Below are 20,345 nucleotides of genomic sequence, written 5' to 3' on the forward strand. Positions count from 1 at the left end.
TCACACTGGGGCGTAGTTCCACCTTCCAACAGGACAACGACCCTAAACACACAGTCAAGACAATGCAGGAGTGGCTTCGGGACAAGTCTTTGAATGTCCTTGAGTGGCCCAGCCAGAGCCCGGACTTGAACCCGATCGAACATCTCTGGAGAGACCTGAAAATAGCTGTGCAGCGACGCTCCCCATCCAACCTGACAGAGCTTGAGAGGATGTGCAGAGAAGAATGGGAGAAACTCCCCAAATACAGGTGTGCCAAGCTTGTAGCATCATACCCATGAAGACTCAAGGATGTAATCACTGCCAAAGGTGCATCAACAAAGTACTGATTAAATGGTCTGAATACTTCTGTAAATGTGATCTTTTTAAAATGTTTTATACATTTGTTGCAAACATTTAAAATAACATTTTTGTTTTTGCTTATGGTATGTATTGTGTGTAGATTGATGAGGGGGAAAAAATAATTAAATCAATTTTAGAATAAGGCTGTATGTAACATAACAAAATGTGGAAAAAGTCAAGGGGTCTGAATACTTTCCAAATGCACTGTATCTGAACAGTTCTTCTAGGCCAGTTCCAGGCCAGTTCTTCTACTCTGTGTTTGATATGCAATATTTTCCCTCTTCCCTGTCTGGCCATAGAGAAGAGAGCAGCCAGTGTGTGTGTCTACTCCAGACCCAGCTCTGGCCAGCACCAAGCTAGCAGCCTCTCCGGTTCCCGTCCCTCCAGCCGACCAGTCACTGCCAGGCCCCTCTCAGCAGCCGGCTCCAGACCCCTCTCTGGGTCGCGACCCTTATCAGCGGCTGGGTACAGAGCCCTCTCCCCTCCCGGGTCCAGATCTGGTTCTGCTGATGCAGATCTAGTCTCTGTGGACCCAGACGCTAGCGTTCTGACGCACGGTGAGACACTTTATTGGTGTCCTTGGCACTGAAAGCCCTACCATCTCCAAATATAAAGCTTCAGTTTATGTCCCTGAATAGGTCCATATAATGAATCAGGCTTATTGTTTTGTATCCTTTTTGTGTTAATTAGCCGTTTCTGATTTATTTTTTACTTATTTTTGAAAAAGTACCGTTCACCTGTATAATTATGCAACACTGCCACCATGAGGACATCTTGTAACAGTGTCTGAAGATTCATTGTGTATTTTTAAATCAGAGATCTTTGATTTTCCAACCCCAGAATTCAGGCATACTATGCCTATTTTTCCAAATTCCTATATTGTGACAATCCCATCCCTGATTGGCTATCCTCCATTGTAATGAAATGGTTTTGTTTCTCTCCAGGTGCAGGGAAGGTCTTGTTCTGTGGGAGCCCTGTCCAGGCCCTCAGAGCCAGGCGACAGAAGATGAGGGTTTGTTGACACATCATTAGCATGAAACTAATTAACTGCAGCATCTCAATCCTTATTTGACAAACTTGAGTCCTCTCTGTCACATTGACCACAGCAGAGATTTGACACAGTCTTCCAGCTTCAGGGGAAAATGACCCAGAGTGAAGGGGAGTAGTTATGTGTAGGGGAAAGGGGATATGTAGTCTGTTGCACAACTGAATGCATTCAATCGAAATTTGTCTTCCGCATTTAACCCAACCCCTCTGAATCAAGAGAGGTGCGGGGGGCTGCCTTAATCGACGACTGCGTCACCAGAGGAGCAGTTGTTGTTGGGGTCAACTACCCTGTGTCATGGAATATTCTAATCAAGTGAGAGAGACCTTGTCATTTCTTCAAACAATTATCTTTATTCAATATCGATTAATTATTGCAATAATGAGGCTGGTTGACCCAAAACACTTGAGTGTTGGACCGAGTAACCTAACCCTTACACAAATGCAGAGTTCTTTTATATAGCTGACTTAAAAAAAAAAAACACAGCATTAGCAGGACATAAATGTCTTACTATTAGTTCAATATGAATTGTTAACCGTTAATATCAAATAAATCAGGTAAATATGTACTTTTTCTCTCACACTTGATCAAGGGTAGAACGGCAGGTTACCCCTCTTTGTGACAGGCCATTATGACTGGGTGACGTGACATCTCCCCCTGTCTCTCTAATGTGATGTCAGGATGAACAGAAGGAGATAATTGTCAGAGAGAGGAGGGGAGGGTGATAGAGGGATGCAGCTGTTGCCCCAGTGACATGACAGATGGAGTACTGCCAATGCCAGGCGATCTGTCACTTTGTCATCTCTATAGACCTGCCATCCGTCACTCACTCTCAAACTGCTGTCACACTTTTCTCTCTCTTGAGCTGTCATTCTCTCTCTTTAATCTTTATCCCTAATTTCTCTTTCAGATCTTCTCTGTATTTTGTCTCCCTCTGTATTATTTTTCTATCTCTTCATCCCTCAATTAGTCTCTGGCTCCCTCCGTCTCGCTATCCCTCTTCTATTGTGAACCTCATCCATCTTTCTCTCTTACTGAGGGGATTTTATTAAGCTAGCCAGGGTTGACCCGGGCTATGACCGTCACGTGATCGGGCGAAGCCGGTGAGGGAGGCGCGCCCTGCGGAAATCAAACAGTTATCTCTGTCGTTTGGTCAACAAGGTAGCATCCCACTGTTCAACATCTAGTTTTGATTTACATTTGGTTGAGTTGTCAACTAACATGAATTCAAGGTAAAATCAACTAAATAATTCACTATGTCATTGGATTTAGGATAAAAGTTATCTGAAAAAAATACAAAATTCCCTTACGTTGATGACTTTTTGCAAATCTAATCAGTTTTCCATATTGATTCAATGTCCAACACATTGTATTTTTTGGGTGAATGATGTGGAAACCACGTTAATTCAACCAGGTTTAGCCCAGAAACGTACAGCATAAAATATCTGTTAGTATTCAACTTGTTTTCATTGGGAATGCAGATAATACATTTTCATGAAAAGTAATAACTGTTGTATGTTGAAACACAGAATGCTACTGATTACTCCACGTGCTTAAACTACGTCAATTTTATTTTGAGCCGACTTCGCCGCCAGCCATAACGGGGCACCTGGCTCATGCCCGGAAGGCAGCCTACCTAGGCGCCCGGGCCAGCTTAATCAAATTCCCTTACCGCTTCCTTATGCAGAATGCAGCCCCCTCCCCTGTGTCCACTCCTAGCACCCCGCCCCTCCATGTTCCGGAGCACAACTATGACCTTGAGGAGCAAGAAGGATGCCAGGGCAGTGATGTGTTCTCTGAGCTCAGGGCCTGGAGGGAACAGCATAACAAGTACTGACCACCTACTCACTCACTCACTCACTTACCCTCTCACTGTCTGTGTGAGAGATTACTGAACCAACTTTTCACTGTTTTCTATTGCTTTGTGTTCCAGACGTCTATTAGCCATGGAGAGGGATGGGCCTCAGATACTGACCATCCTCAATGGTGATGAAGAGGAGGATGATGAAAGTCTCAGCATTTTCAGTGGCAAGGAGGAAGAAGAGGAGAGAAAAAAAGAGAGCGCTGGTTTGAGTCACTGGTTAAACACTGACTCGACAGACTCCTCTTCCCAGTCCCCCTCTCCAGGCGAGTCTCTTTCATCTCTAGTTAAGAAGGCTATCAAACATGCCAAACCTACTCAGTATATAAAATATAAAACCAAGAAACCTAAATATAAATCCAGGGATTTGAACACAGAATAACTTGAGATCACACTACCACAACACAGTCTGAAATGTTCTCTAATAAACTGTTTAATTTATAGATGTGTTTCCGAGAGAAGCCAAATCCCCTGAAGTGGCCCGGCTCTCCCTGTCCGCTGACTGCACTCTGTCGCCCTCTCCCCCTCAAAGTGCCACATCAGCCCCTGGTAGCCGGAGGCTGTCAGTGCTGCGAGCACGCAGACTGATGAGGCTCAGTGGTGGGGTGGCTGGGGCTGTTGTAAGGCCTGCTGAAGACCATACAGACTCAGAGACGGTCACAGGAGTCCGCATCTTGGAGAGCCAGGGGCTCCAGGAGGCTGTGAGGCCCAAAGTCCCTCTGCTGCCCAAGACTACTTACCACATGCCCCACAGGCCAGCCTCCAGCCCACTGGTCAGAGGGCTCAGGTCACCAACAGGTGGAGCTTATGTGCAGTCTGTCAACGGGCTTCAACCAATTGTCTTGTGCAGACCACCAGGGAGGCCGGCCATTATGCGTCCTCACGTGGCCAAGGCAGCTCTGCAGAAAACGCTACAGCGTCTCACACTCCAGCCCAGCAGGGGGAACTCTCACTTAGACTAAGCCACACACTGTCTGGGATTGTTTCCTGAGAGGGGAACACTCAAAACAGGAGCTGAGGCAGAGTTGGAGATTGTCCTCCAGGTCCCTGCTCTTCTGAGCTGAGCCAACTTGTGATGTGAAGACTTCCTTAGAGTGCAGTGACAAGTCTCCCTCTATGTTATGTTTAGGAAAGAGGACCCTGGGGGCTGGATTACATCCAACTGTCACCTGGATAATGGAACATAAAAGCTGTGGAATCCAAGTGTGAACTTGCTATGTCAGTGTTCTGACTTCCTCTGATGGACAGTTAGAGAATTACCTGCATCCCTCTGCTCTCTCAGCTCAGCACAGTACAGTACTGACAATGACTCTGATACTGAGCTCACATTGGCTTTACTAAGGACAACAGCTCTATTTGAAAAGGTTTATAGTTTGGTCGAAGATATATTTCTTGGAATGGCCTTTAAATTGAATTAGTATACTTTTCACAATGCTGAATTTTTGTGGGACTTAAGTGTGTTTCTCATATCTGTGTTTTTCAGTTTGAATGACATTTTGTACTGTTTTTATTCACTCAAGTACTACCTTATCCACACCTTAAATAAAAACATAGTTTGATCAACAAATATTTCCTTTAATGGAACAATTTGATCTTGACTAGCTTAGTAAGATCAAATGTCTTAGTTGTTAAATCACATCTCTAGAGTTTGAATCTATCCAGGTTTGTTAAGATATAAAGAAAGCGTGTAGAGTCCAATCAAGGATTATTCTCCAATGGAAGAAATGTATCATCTTTCACCTCACTTTCCCCAACTTTGTGGTGGTGTGGCAATATTATGCCACTTGGGGGCGCCATATAACTCACTAACTCACTACTGCCCCTACTGTGTTGTCAAGACTGCCTTCATAAAACTACTCAAGACTCACATTCTACTCTCTGCTTTGGGCCGGATCAAAGAGAGAGTTTAACAGCAAAAGCAATTAAGACATCACTAAATTAAATAGTGTGTGTAAATATAACTGTGTCTGAGTGCTTTAGGTCAATACTTAACACTACTGGAGTTTTTTCCAAATATTTGGGAAAACTAGTAAAGTTAGTTGGCCAGTGTGTCCCTGCTTCGGGAAATAGTCCTGAGCTGCTGGAAAAGGGCCAGTGCTATTGTGAAGCTTACAGTGGAAAGATCAGGACCAGAGGGGAAAACTGATCCTAAATCAGTTCCTACGGGTAGATAGTAATACGAGTACTGTTTGTTTTGACTGGAGAAGCTGTGTGACAGCCTCCTCCTCACGTGGCATCCATTGTGGACAACAGGTGCAGGGCCGTAACCAGGGTTTCAGTTTTAATGAGGCCTGGAAGGGGATGGAGGAGGATTTTTTTTTTTAAGTTGAAGCTCATTTACTGCATTTCTATACAATTAAAACAACTTTAAAATGGTATTTGGAGAATAGCAAAAACAAGAAAAAATTACCCCAGACATTAATTATCACCTTGGCTGCTGTAGGCTTATTCACCTCAGTCGATCTACAAACACAGCCTATTAGCTATACAATTGTAATGTTATACCTCTGAAAAGGGGGAAACATGATCAATTATTCACACTGACATTCAGCATCGAAACTAAAATGTACTACATTTTTAGAACTGTATTGATTGCATTTTAATGTAGGCTTATAGATAAGATATGCCATGTTTATCATTTATTTATTTCACCTTTATTTAACCAGGTAGGCTAGTTGAGAACAAGTTCTTATTTACAACTGCGACCTGGCCAAGATAAAGCAAAGCAGTTCGACACATACAACAACACAGTGTTACACGTCCAGATTGTCTAGCCCAGCTGATTTGTACAGGTCCAGGTTTTGCATGTGGAGATAAGATTAGTACAGATTTTCTCAGGGGACCCCAACCCTAAGTTTGGGAACCACTACACTAACCTCTGACCCTCTCTCTGCTTGCTTCCTCTCTGTCTCTGTCTCCTCTAGTTCCTCCTGCATGCATTGCAGCCTGCCTCCGCCTCACCACTGAGTGCCATATCGCTCACTGTCTGTCTCAGTACTAGCCTACTCTCTGTAAAGCAAAGTTATTACGAGAACTTAGTTGTGTAGTTTTTGCTCTTGCTGAGTTAGACTTCGTTTAACGTTAGCCTCTTATTTCCTCCTAGCAAGCTAAGTGATACTAACCAGAGCCCTTCGACGTTACTGCCAGTTTCTGCCAATAGAAGTCTCTGCCAGAGGCTATCCCCCTGACTGACTGACATATTTATAATCGACTTGTTTGCAGTTGTGCACTCATTCTCCCAGAGTCAGTTTGTTTGGGGGATGTCCATAGCCAGCACCCCCTGAAAAATCAGAATACATTTATTATATATATATATATACCTCTAGAGCAGGCAAAATTATTTTTGGTTGTATAGTTAAGAACAGTATCTTGCAGGATTCAATAGTTAGAATTGTATGAGTTGTTGCCCTGTCCCTTTCTCTGTGATTGTCATTCTAATGGAATCCAGAAAGAACAAAACCTTGTCCTCAAACATTTACATCAAAAGGTGCAAAGATACAAAACTTCCACATCAAATTAAATATTTTTCTTGATTAAAAAAACATGGAAAACCACCACGTTTTGTGCAGTATTAATTGACCATCCTTACAATCGTTAATGTAAATAGGTTGGTCATTTAAGTTTGTATGATTTGTGATGATGTGGCTCAGTTGGTAGAGCATGGTGCTTACAATGCTAGGTTTGTGGGTTCAATTCCCATTGGGGTCCAGTATGAAAATGTATGCACTCACTACTGTAAATTGCTCTGGATAAGAGCATCTGCTGAAAAGGAATGAATAGACCATTTCATTTTTTACATAGAAATAAGTTGTATTTGCAAAGTATTTCAAGAAACTGGAAAACAAATCAAGTAAGTATTTTTATATTCCACAAGTATTATCTGATTAAATGTTTTGTACAGATAATTATCAGACTCAAGTCACAAGTGCTGGTAAACACTCAAATACATTTAGTTTTAAAAATTACCAAAAGTAGTGCACTGGGCCTTTACTAGTCCTGTATTAGTGGACCAATATAGACGTCTTCAGGGAGTTTTTTTTTTCTTCTCTCGCGGCACTCCCTAACTACTTCCCGCGGCTATGGGGATGTTGCGGGACGGTTTTAAAATGTCACGTCTCTCGGCTTGTGTTGCGAGGTGGAGGAGTTAGCTGTTTGAGAGAGTGATGAATGTGCTGCTAAAAAGGCAAATCTGTGAGGAAAATCTAGGGGACGCAGACAAACAAACCACTGTTCATGATTCCACTCGTTCGCAGAGAGGCAGGTGTGAATAGAACTGTCAGATCAAGAATAATAGCTTTCTGATCTTTGATCAATGCTGGAAGCAATATTTAGAAGTTGATCCATAATTGATTTTCTTGTGTACAAATTATATATATTATCAATATTTTTTTCAAATTAGAAATAATTGGTACCGAGCAGAGTTCTGGACATAGGTGTCCTCGTAAGTTACTGCTATGAACAGGTGAACAATTTTAACCAAGCTGACATATTTGAGAAGGCCAAATCCTGTTCCTGGAGACACAAACACAAGCAAACAGAGGGCCTGATTCCACTCGGCATGTCTGTCAGTTCTGCTTCACTGCTGTCTGGCAAAAGGACAGAACTAAAGGAGCCATAGAACAACAAAACAGATTGCCATCGCGACCACAGAGTACTGTTTGATTACACACTACCATGGAAGACTTGTGTGGGATTCATGGACACGCAAAAATACAGAACAAACTATGAAGGTGTGTCTGTTTTAACCACGAGACTGTCCTTATGTAACCGGTGTGAAATGGCTAGCTAGGTAGCAGGGTCCGTGCTATTACAGTGTTGCCAAGTCCTGTCCTAAAAATCGATAAAATCGACAAATGACGCCATCGCCTAATTTGCATAATCTGCCATGTGCATGTAATTGTGATGGATGTTGTCGGAGAGGAATAACATTGTGGGAGAGACAAAAAAGTGAGTAAAAAACACCCTATATATATGTTTAGAACTACAAATTAACTTCTGTCGATTCTTGTTTTTTTTTATGTCACAATTCCAACCCTCCTTTATCTGGGCATGGGACCGGCAAATGTGACCCAAAAGAGACACTCTGGCGGAGTTACTTCTTTTTAAAAAATAGATATATTTTTTTTTAATGTTATTTTTCTTAATTATTATTAACCTTATGGTCCACTTAGGGGCCTAACAACAAGTCACAGTAAAACATGAACATTTTTAACCATACATTTTTTAAAAACATTTTTTTGTATACAATCTAAATGGACCAAAAAGAGACAATAGAAGAAACTGTCAATGGCAATGTGAGAAAATTATGGTAACTAGTCTGGCCCTAATTCAGGTTAATAGTTTTTTAAAAATTGTAAACCAGGATGGGATCACCCAGCGGCAGCTTACCGCATGTGCGATTCAATTGCAGTCTGGGCACGGAGGGGTGAACATCTCCTGTGAGTGCTTTGGGATGGGATGGGGATGGGTTGGGGTGGGGCCTGGGGCCCACGGCAGCATCCGCTGCTCGTTGAGAAGAGTAAGAACAATACGTGCTTTCATGTCAGAGTCTCCAGAAGTCTCCAATAAAGTCGGTAAGATTTGTCGCTAGTTGCTTTTTTGAAAATTAGTTGCTAGAGGTCTGAATACTAGCTAAATATAGCGACTGAGTCGCTAAGTTGGCAACACTTGCACGCTAATATCATTTCAAATCGGTGACGTCACTCACTCTGAGACCTGTGAAGCAGTTCGACACACAACAACACAGAATTACACATGGAATAAACAAACATACAGTCAATAATAGAGTAGAAAAAAAGTGTGCAAATGAGGTAGGATAAGGGAGGTAAGGCAAATAGGCCATAGTGGCAAGTTAATTAAGATATAGCAATTAAACACTGGGGTGATAGATGTGCAAGGAGACATACTGGGGAGCAAAGGAGCAAAACAAATAAATAAATACAGTATGGGGATGAGGTAGTTGGATGGGCTCTTTACAGATGTGCTATGCACAGGTGCAATGATCTATGTACAGCTGCTCTGACAGCTGGTGTTTAAAGTTTGTGAGGGAGATATGAGTCTCCAGCTTCAGTGATTTTTGCAGTTCGTTACAGTCATTGGCAGCAGAGAACTGTGAGGAAAGGTGGCCAAAGGAGGAATTGGCTTTGGGGATGACCAGTGAAATATACCTGCTGGAGCGTGTGCTGTGGGTAGGTGCTGCTATGGTGACCAGTGAACTGAGATAAGGTGGGGCTTTACCTAGCAAAGACTTGTAGATGACCTAGAGCCAGTGGGTTTGGCGACGAGTATGAAGTGAGGGCCAGCCAATGAGAGCGTACAGGTCGCAGTGTTGGGTAGTATATGGGGGTTTGGTGGCAAAACAGATGGCACTGTGATAGACTGCATCCAATTTGTTGAGTAGAGTGTTGAGGGTATTTTGTAAATGACATCGTCAATGACAAGTCGAGGATCGGTAGGATAGTCAGTTTTACGAGGGTATGTTTGGCAGGATGAGTGAAGGATGCTTTGTTGTGAAATAAGAATGGGTGATGATTTAACAAGCACTGTTGTTGCACTAATGTGTACCTAACCATAAACATCAATGCCTTTCTTAAAATCAATACACAAGTATATATTTTTAAACCTGCATATTAAGTTAATATTGCCTGCTAACATGAATTTCTTTTAACTAGGGAACTTGTGTCACTTCTCTTGTGTTCTGTGCAAGAGGAGTCAGGGTATATGCAGCAGTTTGGGCCGCCTGGCTCATTGCGAACTATGTGAAGACCATTTCTTCCAAACAAAGACTGTAATTAATTTGCCGGAATTGTACATAATTATGACATAACATTGAAGGTTGTGCAATGTAACGGCAATATTTAGAGTTAGGAATGCCACCCGTTAGATAAAATACGGAACGGTTCTGTATTTCACTGAAAGAATAAAAGTTTTGTTTTCAAAATGATAGTTTCCGGATTTGACCATATTAATGACCTAAGACTTGTATTTCTGTCTGTTTTTATCATTAAGTCTAAGATTTGATATTTGATAGAGCATTCTGACTGAGCGGTGGTAGGCAGCAGCAGGCTCGTAAGCATTCATTCAAACAGCACTTTCCTGCATTTGCCAGCAGCTCTTCGTTGTGCTTCAAGCATTGCTCTGTTTATGACTTCAAGCCTATCAACACCCGAGCTTAGGCTGTCATTATAACAAATATATAAAAATCGGTTGATTAATCGGTATCAGCTTTTTTTGGTCCTCCAGTAATCGGTGTCGGCGTTGAAAAATCATATTCAGTTGACCTCTAGTTATGATATCGTTTAGGACCTTGACCGTGGCTGAGGTGCACCCATGACCAGCTCGGAAACCAGATTCCATAGAGGAGAAGGTACGGTGAGATTCGAAATGGTCGGTGATCTGTTTGTTAACTTGGCTTTGGAAGACCTTAGAAAGGCAGGGTAGGATAGATATAGGTCTGTAGCAGTTTGGGTCTAGAGTGTCTCCCCCTTTGAAGAGAGGCATGCCCGCGGCAGCTTTCCAATCTTTGGGGATCTCAGACGATACGAAAGAGAGGTTGAACAGGCTAGTAATAGGGGTAGCAAGAATTTCGGCAGGTCATTTTAGAAAGAGAGGGTCCAGATTGTCTAGCCCGGCTGATTTGTAGGGGTCCAAATTTTGCAGCTCTTTCAGAACATCAGCTATCTGGATTTGGGTGAAGGAGAAATTGTGGAGGCTTGGGCGTGTTCAGGGCAGTTGACCGGGGTAGGGGTAGCCAGGTGGAAAGCATGGCCAGCCATTGAAAAATGCTTATTGCAATTCTCAGTTATCGTGGATTTATCGGTGGTGACAGTGTTTCCTAGCTTCAGTGCAGTGGGCAGCTGGGAGGAGGTGCTCCTATTCTCCATGGTCTTTACAGTGTCCCACAACTTGTTGAGTTTGTGCTACAGGATGCAAATTTCTGTTTGAAAAGCTAGCCTTAGCTTTCCTAACTGCCTGTGTATATTGGTCCCTAACTTTCCTGAAAAGTTGCATATCACGGGGGCTATATGATGCTAGTGCAGTAGGTCACAGGATGTTTTTGTGCTGGTCAAGGGCAGTCAGGTCTGGAGTGAACCAAGGGCTATATCTGTTCCTGTTTCAACATTTTTTGAATGGGGCATGCTTATTTAAGATGATGAGGAAGACACTTTTAACAACCAGGCATCCTCTACTGACCGAATGAGGTCAATATCCTTCCAGGATACCCGGGCCAGGTTGATTAGAAAGGCATGCTCGCTGAAGTATTTTAGGGAGCGTTTGACAGTGATGAGGGGTGGTCGTTTGACTCCAGACCGATTACGGATGCAGGCAATGAGGCAGTGATCGCTGAGATCTTGGTTGAAGACCCCAGAAGTGTATTTGGAGGGAAAGTTGGTTAGGATGATATCTATGAGGGTGCCCGTGTTTATGGATTTGGGGTTGTACCTGGTAGGTTCATTGATAATTTATGTGAGATTGAGGGCATCAAGCTTAGTTTGTAGGATGGTCAGGGCGTTAACCTCTTGATACTAGCCATCCCGGATCCGGGATTGTGAATACAGCCTCAAGTTCATTAGCATAACGCAACGTTAACTATTCATCAAAATCGCAAATGAAATGAAATAAATATGCTAGCTCTCAAGCTTAGCCTTTTGTTAACAACACTGTCATCTCAGATTTTCAAAATATGCTTTTCAACCATAGCAAAACAAGCATTTGTGTAACAGTATTGATAGCTAGCGTAGCATTTAGCGTAGCATTTAGCGGGCAACATTTTCACAAAAACAAGAAAAGCATTCAAATAAAATAATTTACCTTTGAAGAACTTCGGATGTTTTCAATGAGGAGACTCTCAGTTAGATAGCAAATGTTCAGTTTTTCCAAAAAGATTATTTGTGTAGGACAAATCGCTCTGTTTTGTTCATCACGTTTGGCTACCAAAAAAAACGAAAATTCAGTCATCAAAACGGCGAACTTTTTTTCCAAATTAACTCCATAATATCGACTGAAACATGGCAAACGTTGTTTAGAATCAATCCTCAAGGTGTTTTTCACATATCTCTTCGATGATATATCATTTGTGGAAGTCTGCTTTCTCCTCTGAATCACATGGAAGAATGCTTGCAGCTGAAGATTACGCACCAATTTCGACAAAGGACACCGGGCGGACACCTGGTAAATGTAGTCTCTTATGGCCAATCTTCCAATGATATGCCTACAAATACGTCACAATGCTGCAGACACCTTGGGGAAACGGCAGAAAGTGTAGGCTCGTTCAGGGCGCATTCACAGCCATATAAGGACACAATGGAAAACAGCGCCTCAAAAATTTAGCTCACTTCCTGTTTGAAGTTTCATCTTGGTTTCGCCTGTCGCATCAGTTCTGTGGCACTCACAGATAATATCTTTGCCGTTTTGGAAACGTCAGAGTTTTTTCTTTCCAAAGCTGTCAATTACATGCATAGTCGAGCATCTTTTCGTGAGAAAATATCTTGTTTAAAACGGGAACGTTTTTTATCCAAAAATTAAAAGAGCGCCCCCTATCTTGAAGTTAAGCATGTCCCAGTTTAGGTCACCTAGCAGCACGAGCTCTGAAGATAGATGGTGTCCAGGGCACAGGTGGGAGCATAGGGTGGTCTATAGCAAGTGGCAACGGTGAGAGACTTGTTTCTGGAAAGGTGGATTTTTAGAAGTATAAGCTCGAATTGTTTAAGGCACAGACCTGGATAGTATGACAGAACTCTGCAGGCTATCTCTGCAGTAGATTGCCACTCTGCCCCCTTTTGCAGTTCTATCTTGTTGGAAAATGTTATAGTTAGGGATGGAAATTTCAGGGTTTTTGGTGGTCTTCCTAAACCAAGATTCAGACACAGCTAGGACATCAGGGTTGGCAGAGTGTGCTAAAGCAATGAATAAAACAAACTTGGGGAGGAGGGTTCTAATGTTAACATGCATGAAACCAAGGCTTTTACGGTTACAGAAGTCAACAAATGAGAGCGCCTGGGGAATGGAAGTGGAGCTAGGCATTGCAGGGCCTGGATTAACTTCCACATCACCAGAGGAACAGAGCAGGAGTAGGATAAGGGTATGGCTAAAGGCCATAAGAACTGGTTGTTTAGTACGTTCGGAACAGAGAGTAAAAGGAGCAGGTTTCTGGGCTCGATAGAATAGATTCAAGGCATAATGTACAGACAAAGGTATGGTAGGATGTGAATACAGTGGAGGTAAACCTAGGCATAGAGTGACGAAGAGAGAGATATTGTCTCTAGAAACATCATTTAAACCAGGTGATGTCGCCGCATGTGTGGGAGGTGGAACTAAAGGGTTAGCTAAGGCATATTGAGCAGGGCTAGAGGCTCTACAGTGAAATTAGACAATCACTTACCAGAACACCAATGGACAAGGCATATTGACATTAGGGAGAGGCATGCGTAGCCGAGTAATCATAGGGGTCCAGTGAGTAGTTAAGCTGGCTGGAGACACGGCGATTCAGGCAGCTAGAGGGCCGGGGCTAGCAAGCTAGCAGAAGGGCCTTAGAGGGACGTCGCGACGGAAGAAGTCTGTTGTAGCCTCCTCGTGCAGAGCCTCCTCATGCTATTCTGTTGGCTGACCAGCCGTGTTAGATTTGTAGGGTTCCGTGTAGTAAAGGGGCCCAGTCCAATTGGCAAAATAGGTATAGTGGCCCAAGAAATTGGCTGATGGACCTATTCAGCTAACAGTCCGATATACTCTAGATAGCTAGCGGGCCGCGGCAAGCAGGCTAGCAGATGGGCATTCAGGGGAACGTCGCGATTTAGGGGCCCGTTGGAAAAAGAACCCTCAGGCAGATTACGTAGGTAGTCCATTCGTGATGGATTAGCAGGGCGTGTAGTAAAAGGGGTCCAGGCCAATTGGCAAAATAGGTATTGTGGGCCAAGGAGTAGCTGATGGACCTCTTCAGCTAGCCGGGAGATGGGGCTAGCATGGGCTAGCTCTAGGCTAATTGGTGCTCGCTTCGGGACAAAGTCGTTAGCCAGGAGTAGCCACTCGGATTGCAGCTAGCTAGCTGCGATGATCCGGGTGAAAAGGTTCAGAGCTTGCGGTAGGAATCCGGGGATATGGAGAGTAAATAAGGCCGAGATGCTCTGGTTTGAATCGTGCTGTGTAAACTGGCAAGAGATTTCCTAGCTAGAGGTTAGCTGATGACTGCTGGCAGTGGTTAGCTTCTGTTGGGGGATTCCGGTTCGAAAGTAGAGAAATATAATTTAGAAAATATTTTGAAGTTGAGGATTAGAAAAATATTTTTAAAAGATATGCGAAGAAAAAATATATATAGCTTGAAGTAGTTGTTTCCCTTGCTCTGCAAGGGCTGTGGCTTTTGTGGAGCGATAGGTAACGATGCTTCAAGGGTGACTGTTGTTGATGTGTGCGTAGGGTCCCTGGTTTGAGCCCAGGTAGGGGCAGGGGCGATGAGAGGGACTGAAGCGAAACTGTTACACTTACATAACACAAAAAAGCTGTTTGTTTGACTTGCCTGATTTATCTGATACATTTAGCTGCCATCCTATCGGAGCATCCATTTCCATCATGCACCTGTGCTCTGACCAGCTGTGTCTGACACGGTCTGTATAGCTGGCTTCCTGTTGAGCCTCATCAACTTCACTGCCTACTTATTGCTCATCTCATTTAACCAGATAATTGAATTCTCTGAGGTTAACATTCTTGGCCAAATGGCAATCATCCACACTGCCTGCTAGTGATGAGAGAGAGTGGATTGAGAGGGGATGCCTTGTAGGGTGTGTGAGAGATCAATGCTGCAGACAGCTGGAGCGGGCAGCTCGTGGGTCCAGGTAGTAGCCTCAGATGTGTAATTTGACTGTGGAGAGAGAAACACTTCCAGCTGGTGGTGACTGACTGGAATCTGTGTTGTAGAGAGCTTGTCCCTGCTCACCAGTCATTAGTCTTAAACCAACCAGGGAAACCAGTTGCACTGTATATATGGCCTGCAGGTTTTATACATGTTATTCTCCCACCATCACTGCACTCTGATGTCAACGGGCATTACCATAAAACAGCCCTGCATCACACAAGGCTGCTATGCAATGAGCTGACCACTACATACAGGTGACAGAGAATGTAGTAAAGGGCCTGGTAACAGACTTTAAGTCAGGGTGTGGGTACATTAGTTTGACCCTCCTGCCCCTGGGTTACTGTGAATGGAATGCTACCATTACAACCTTGTTGTTGCTAGACAATTGACACAGTTGGTATGGCAGCAGGTGGAAGGAGGATGCTTTAACTCTATCAAATTAAATAGCTAATTATACCACTACACCACTCCTCCCAAAATCTGCGTCTTGATTCCCAAGAGATGACTTTCAACAGAACATTGATATTCTTTAGAGGGCGGAGGAAGGGTGTTTAGGCTCACGTCAAATTAAAAAGCTTCAGTGGGCCTGTAGCATGCAAACATTAACCTTTTTACTTTGATAATAACATGCTTATAGTGGCGGCCCAAGCATAGAACTGTGCGAAAAGTAAATGTAATTGCTAAAATATACTTTACAATCGAATGTAAAAGTATGAGTCATTTCAAATTCCTTATATTAAGCAAACCAAATGGCACAATTTGTTTTATTTGTTTTTATTTGCGGATAGCCAGGGGCACACTCCAACACAGACATAATTTACAATTAGGCATTTGTGTTTATTGAGTCCGCCAGATCAGAGGCAGCATCCTGGAGTCGCCTCTTTACTGTCGACGTTGAGACAGGTGTTTTGCCTGTACTATTTATTGAAGCTGCCAGTTGTGGACTTGCGAGGCGTCTGTTTCTCAAACTAGACACTAATGTACTTGTCCTCTTGCTCAGTTGTGCACCGGGGCCTCCCACTCCTCTTTGTATTCTGGCTAGAGACAGTTTATGCTGTTCTGTTGAGGGTATAGTACAGTGCGTAGTACGAGATCTTCAGTTTCTTGTCAAATTCTTGCATGGAATAGCCTTCATTTCTCAGAACAAGAATAGACTGATGAGTTTCAGAAGAAAGTTACAGTGCCTTGCAAAAGTATTCGGCCCCCTTGAACTTTGCGACCTTTTGCCACATTTCAGGCTTCAAATAAAAATATATAAAACTGTATTTTTTTGTGAAGAATCAACAACAAGTGGGACACAATCATGAAGTGGAACGACATTTATTTGATATTTCAAACTTTTTTAACAAATCAAAAACTGAAAAATGGTGCGTGCAAAATTATTCAGCCCCCTTAAGTTAATACTTTGTAGCGCCACCTTTTGCTGCGATTACAGCTGTAAGTCGCTTGGGGTATGTCTCTATCAGTTTTGCACATCGAGAGACTGAAATTTTTTCCCATTCCTCCTTGCAAAACAGCTCGAGCTCAGTGAGGTTGGAGAGCATTTGTGAACAGCAGTTTTCAGTTCTTTACACAGATTCTCGATTGGATTCCGGTCTGGACTTTGACTTGGCCATTCTAACACCTGGATATGTTTATTTTTGAACCATTCCATTGTAGATTTTGCTTTATGTTTTGGATCATTGTCTTGTTGGAAGACAAATCTCCGTCCCAGTCTCAGGTCTTTTGCAGACTCCATCAGGTTTTCTTCCAGAATGGTCCTGTATTTGGCTCCATCCATCTTCCCATCAATTTTAACCATCTTCCCTGTCCCTGCTGAAGAAAAGCAGGCCCAAACCATGATGCTGCCACCACCATGTTTGACAGTGGGGATGGTGTGTTCAGGGTGATGAGCTGTGTTGCTTTTACGCCAAACATAACGTTTTGCATTGTTGCCAAAAAGTTCAATTTTGGTTTAATCTGACCAGAGCACCTTCTTCCACATGTTTGGTGTGTCTCCCAGGTGGCTTGTGGCAAACATTAAACAACACTTTATGGATATCATTAAGAAATGTCTTTCTTCTTGCCACTCTTCCATAAAGGCCAGATTTGTGCAATATACGACTGATTGTTGTCCTATGGACAGAGTCTCCCACCTCAGCTGTAGATCTCTGCAGTTCATCCAGAGTGATCATCAAAGTTCAAGGGGGCCGAATACTTTCGCAAGGCACTGTATTTGTTTCTGGCCATTTTGAGCCTGTAATCGAACCCACAAATACTGATGCTCCAGATACTCAACTAATCTAAAGAAGGCTAGTTTTATTGCTTCTTTTATCAGGGCAACAGTTTTCAGCTGTGCTAACATAATTGCAAAAGTGTTTTCTAATGATCAATGAGCCTTTTAAAATTATAAACTTGGATAAGCTAACACATGACATTGGAACACAGGAGTGATGGTTGCTGATAAATGGGCCTCTGTACGCTTATGTAGATATTCCATAAAAAAATCTGCCATTTCCAGCCACAATAGTCATTTTCAACATTAACAATGTCTACACTGTATTTCGGATCAATTTGATGTTATTTTAATGGACAAAAAAAATGTGCTTTTCTTTCAAAAACAAGGATATTTCTAAGTGATCCCAAACTTTTGAACAGTAGTGTATGTAACAACATAGCCTAAGTTACCAACATGCACAAACTTGCATCCTGCGCCTGATGCCAAACAAGAAATGAGTAGCCTAATTATATTTACATTTTAGCAGACACTTATATCCAGAGCAACTTACAGTAGAGTGCATACATTTTTCCCCTTGTACTGGTCCCCCACGGGAATTGAACCCACAACCCTGGCGTTGCAAGCGCCATGCTCTACCAACTGAGCAACACAGGACTGTATAGAAGATATGCACTCACTGACATACCAGAACCTTTGCCAAGTGTGTGCAATTAAGACAATTATTAGAGGAATCTGCCTGCTTAGTTCTGTTACTTTAGGTGGAGGCTTGTTAGTTTTCCATTCTAGGAAAAATAAAGCTCAACAGGGTCCCTGTGTTGGATACGCCTATGAGTTCAGACATGTACAGTATGGAACACAATCCTGCCCACAGGGACATTCCATTCCATTAAATTCAAGAGAAGCATGAATCATATAACATTAATAGGAGCTGTTGGGATTTTTTTTTACTGTACATCATACATGTACCAATCACTTTAGGTGCACAGACAGGTGTGAAAGTGAAAAATAAGGTCTCCAACATTACATTTTGAACTCGGGACTAGATTTTGTTCACCCGGCGACATTTATTTGGAAAGCACTCTGGACTAATGATTACATTTGTCAGATGCAGTCACTTTACCCCTACCTACATGTAACAATTTACCTCACTAACCTTTACCCCCGCACATTGACTCGGTGCCGGTACCCCTGTAACATTATTGTTATTTTATTGTGTAACTTTTTTTAACATGTATTTTTTTACTTTAGTTTATTTAGTAAATATTTACTTAACTCTATTTTCTTAAAACTGCATTGTTTGTTAAGGGCTTGTAAGTAAGCATTTCAAGGTAAGGTCTACTACACCGGTTGTATTCGCCACATATGACAAATAACATTTGATTTGAGATATAATCTTTGTAGGCGCACAAAATAGGTAAATCTATTATAGGCCTAGTCATCACCCCTATGCCAAAGTATGAAATAGGGATATATATATATATATATGTTCAAGATAATGTTCATGAAAATAGCAAACAAGTCAATGCATGTACGTGTAGCGTAGCTTAGTGCTAGAGTAGTGATGTTAAAAGAGATGCTAGCTAGGGTTTACTCTTTGCAATGTATTTCGCTATAGATGCCAGATACCATTGGATTACACAAAGTTTATCACAACTTGCAACAATTTGACATCACAGACAACTCACTGAAGCATTGTACAACTTTCAATTTGTCATTGTGAAAGAATTTAAAGTAACCTACATCGAACCGTCTTGCTATCACCAAATAGCTCAACCTCTGTAAGTGTGTGCGGCTACACTAACTGGCGGTAGAGGAGTCATGGCTAGAAGGGATCCAGCTTTTGTCAAATTAACGTCAAAAAAATGTCATGTAAGCTAACCTTTTCCCTAACCTTTAAATTAAGTATCCTAACCTGCTACGTTAATTATCCTAACCTGCTGCATAAATTATCCTAACCTGCTACGTTAATTATCCTAACCTGCTGCATAAATTATCCTAACCTGCTGCGCAATTCAAATCTGACGTTGATTTGACAAAAGCTGGACCGCTTCGAGCCATGACCCGGGAGAAGGGCTGAACATGTTGATAGGACTCGGATAATGTTAAAGACATGAGACAGGTACGATAAATAGCTCAAACGTTATGAGATAATCAAAATCAGGGAAAAAACGTTTTTCTTACATGTCCGCCAAATCATTGGATACTGCCTCTTTAAAATGTCAATCAGACTGTTGTTTACAGTGGCGTGAGCAGGACTGATGTATGTGCAGAATATTTGTAGAGAGTCGCTGACGGGGACAGTGGAGAGTAGATTCAACTGCACCATGCGCTCTATGGCAAGACAACCGGAGTAGAATACACCTGAAATAAGAGACGAGGACCTCTGTCGTTTTACACCGAATTGCTATAAACCGGTAAGAGACAACATTGGTAAACACCGTCACAAAAACATTCGCGTTAGTCAGCTAATGTTAAGTTAGCCATGCTAGCCAACTTATTTCTCCCTCTGTGTGTGTGTGTGTGTTTGTTTGTGATACATTATGGCTCTTCGAGTAGGCTATGAAAATCAAGAGGCACTTGCAAGCTAATTTAATCTGACATTAACATATTTGCATGAGTATGTAAATATCAGTTTGATATTTGTGTATTGAATGGGATGCATTCCATCACTGATTTCCAAGTTGTACTAGCTCTAACAAGGTTCAACGTTCAGGTGATTTATGTATATCAGTCTGTGAACCAACCCATCTGTAAACTGTAAAGAATGTTACCTTTGATTTACATTGAAATGATGATTTAGTGTAACATCTTGTTAGGTCTAAGTGCTTGTTTGAGAGGTAGACAGATAAAGTTAGTCTTAGAACTATTTAATAGTGCATGGTGTTTCTTATTTTGCCCATGAAAGAAATACTTTGCCATAGCAATGAGAGTGCCAGTTGTTGTACTGGTCTTCTGTGTGAAAACAGCAGTCATTATTGTTGAGTGTCTAATAGAGAAGAATGTAGCCTAGGACAAGTTACATCCAGTATAAAATCCA

The 20,345-nt window shown here is 42.3% G+C and overlaps 2 protein-coding genes across 14 annotated transcripts in view; both read left to right on the forward strand.

The window, feature by feature from the left end:
• Nucleotides 1-6,799, forward strand: part of lrrc56 (leucine rich repeat containing 56) — a 61,549-nt gene extending 54,750 nt beyond the window's left edge. For all 8 annotated transcript variants that reach the window (XM_035789614.2, XM_035789619.2, XM_035789620.2 and 5 more), the window contains 5 exons: nt 639-896; nt 1,284-1,351; nt 3,072-3,214; nt 3,318-3,511; nt 3,690-6,799. In XM_035789614.2, coding sequence (XP_035645507.1) covers nt 639-896; nt 1,284-1,351; nt 3,072-3,214; nt 3,318-3,511; nt 3,690-4,207 — 1,181 coding nt within the window. In that variant the 3' untranslated portion in view covers nt 4,208-6,799. The remainder of the gene's footprint in view (nt 1-638; nt 897-1,283; nt 1,352-3,071; nt 3,215-3,317; nt 3,512-3,689) is intronic.
• Nucleotides 6,800-7,998: 1,199 nt separating this feature from the next.
• The window catches only part of LOC118395742 (ras association domain-containing protein 7-like), a 65,168-nt gene continuing 52,821 nt past the window's right edge, over nt 7,999-20,345 (forward strand). Inside the window, exons 1-2 of one of the 6 annotated variants that reach the window (XM_035789623.2) lie at nt 19,234-19,427; nt 19,579-19,722. The gene's annotated coding sequence lies outside the window, so the exon portion shown is untranslated. Of the gene's footprint in view, nt 8,193-19,229; nt 19,723-20,345 lie in introns of those variants that run through there. The other 5 variants (XM_035789624.2, XM_035789629.2, XM_035789622.2 and 2 more) reach the window with 5 other exon arrangements.

This window comes from Oncorhynchus keta, chromosome 17 (genome assembly GCF_023373465.1).
Source record: "Oncorhynchus keta strain PuntledgeMale-10-30-2019 chromosome 17, Oket_V2, whole genome shotgun sequence".
NCBI lineage: Eukaryota > Metazoa > Chordata > Actinopteri > Salmoniformes > Salmonidae > Oncorhynchus > Oncorhynchus keta.